A 2,084-nucleotide genomic window follows, 5' to 3' on the forward strand; every position below is an offset into this window, starting at 1 on the left:
TTAGTAATGTTGAACATTTTTTTATGAACTTGTCATATTTATAATCATCTGAAGGAATGAGAAGTCAGTTGTGTGTTTTTTACTGGGTTACTTGTTGTTTTCTTATTGAGTTGTAAGTGTTCTTTAGATAATGTAGATAGAGGCCCTATGTATGCTGTGCAAATAAATTTTATAGTAACTTTTTTGCTGGTGTACTTTGAGACGCAGTTCTTAATTTTGATGAAATTTACTTCATCTATTTTAAAAGAATTTTATAGTTTAAGTCTAGGGTCTATCTTAAGTTAGCTTTTGTATATAGTGTCCAGGAGGATGGTATCTGTTTCACTTTTAACTGTTTTACGTATTTGAGGAATTTATTGCTATTTTACTAAGCCCCAGTGGGATTATTAAAATAGATTTAGTTTGACAAGAATGTTTTGTATTAAGAGGCCTTTGTAAATTTGAAACTAGTATGCTAATATTTATCATCTTATTTTAAAATAAAAGGAAAATATGTGTTCTTGTACCCACAGAGAGTGCTGCCATTTCACTAGTAATTTTCTTACTACTACCACTCTGCTCTCAAATCACACTGCCACCTAGACTCCAAGGCGTGTGTTCTTTACCATTAACTTGGGATCTTCACTGTCACTATGTGGGATGGTGAAACCCTAGAAAAGTGTGGGCACAATTTGTTTGGTTGTGTCATCCAGTGAGGAAATGGGATGTTCTTACTAAGTTGTGAACCTTTACCATTTGTAATGCTAGTTTGTTAGAACATTTGAATGTTTTTGAAATCTGTGAGTCTGAACTGTGAAATCAGTTTGGACAAGCTATTTTAAATACGTGGGAGAAAACAGGCTTATCACACTGGTACACCAGCACTGTACCTTGTGAAAAGGATGAAGTGCCAGCAGTAAATGCTGTTTCCTCACTGTGCCCTTGCAGGTTTATTTGAAATACAGCAGTGTCCCAGAGGGAAATACTGCAACTTTCTTCACGTGTTCAGAAATCCAAACAATGAATTTTGCGAAGGAAATGAAGACATCTACTTACCTCCAATTTGGACTGGCTCCACCTTTGGGAAGAGCTCAGTGAGGAGGGTGAGGCTGGACCACCATGACGACTACTATAACCTGCAAAGGAGGAGGAGGAGCCCTGTGTGGGCCCACTCCTACAAGAGGAAAGAGGAGGCTGACAGGAAGAGGAAGAGGAGGAGTAGTCATGAGGGCGAGAAATCTCAAAAACATGGGTCTAGAAGCCGGGGAAGGCACAGTTCTCAAAGCAGCGGAAGAAAAAGGGACCACAGCAGCAGGAACAGCAGCCAGAGCTCCTCCATGAGCCGTGGTGGGAGGAGGTTGGGGAGCAGAGACTGAACTTTTCAGAGCCGCAAATCCAAATAAACTTCCTTTATCACTTTAACTAACTTTGTCACTGTGTTCTTCAGTGATTGTATACCTTATTATGTTGTTCAGTTGCTCAGTCATGTCTGACTCTGTGACCCCCTGGATTGCAGCATGCCAGGCTTCCCTGTCTGTCCTTCACTGTCTCCCAGAGCTTACTCAAACTCATGTCCATTAAATCGGTGATGCCATCCATCCATCTCATAGTCTGTCATCGCCTTTCCTCCTGCCTTCTATCTTTCCCAGGATCCAGGTCTTTTTCAGTGAGTCAGTTGTTCGCATCAGTTGGCCAAAGTATTGCAGTTTCAGCTTCAGTATCAGTCCTTCCAATGAATATTCAGGACAGATTTCCTTTAAGATTGACTGGTTTGATCTGTTTGCTGTCCAGCGGACTCCCAAGAGTCTTCTCCAGCACTGCATTTTGAAAACATCAATTCTTTCGTGCTCAGCCTTCTGTTTTTAATTAAAAAATTTTTTTTGCTCAACCTTCTTAATGGCCCAGCTCTTTCATCCATACACGACTACTGGGAAAACCATAGCTTTGATTATACAGATCTTTGTTGGCAAAGTGATGTCTCCTTTTTAATACACTGTCTAGGTTTGTCCTAGCTTTCCTTCCTAGGAACAAATGCTTTAGTGCTTTAGTGAACTCTATTCTTCTTTCATTCTGCATCCTTTCCAGTGGAGATTTCTTTTCCAACC

At 40.3% G+C, this 2,084-nt stretch overlaps 1 protein-coding gene across 1 annotated transcript in view; it reads left to right on the forward strand.

The window, feature by feature from the left end:
• Window positions 1–1,401, forward strand: part of LOC104983429 (U2 small nuclear ribonucleoprotein auxiliary factor 35 kDa subunit-related protein 2-like) — a gene marked incomplete at its 5' end in the record, with an annotated part of 7,476 nt that extends 6,075 nt beyond the window's left edge. The window contains one exon of the mRNA XM_010832870.1: window positions 928–1,401. Coding sequence (XP_010831172.1) covers window positions 928–1,355 — 428 coding nt within the window. The remainder of the gene's footprint in view (window positions 1–927) is intronic.
• Window positions 1,402–2,084: the final 683 nt, after the last annotated feature.

This window comes from Bison bison, unplaced genomic scaffold (assembly GCF_000754665.1).
Source record: "Bison bison bison isolate TAMUID 2011002044 unplaced genomic scaffold, Bison_UMD1.0 scf7180017862598, whole genome shotgun sequence".
NCBI classification, from domain to species: domain Eukaryota; kingdom Metazoa; phylum Chordata; class Mammalia; order Artiodactyla; family Bovidae; genus Bison; species Bison bison.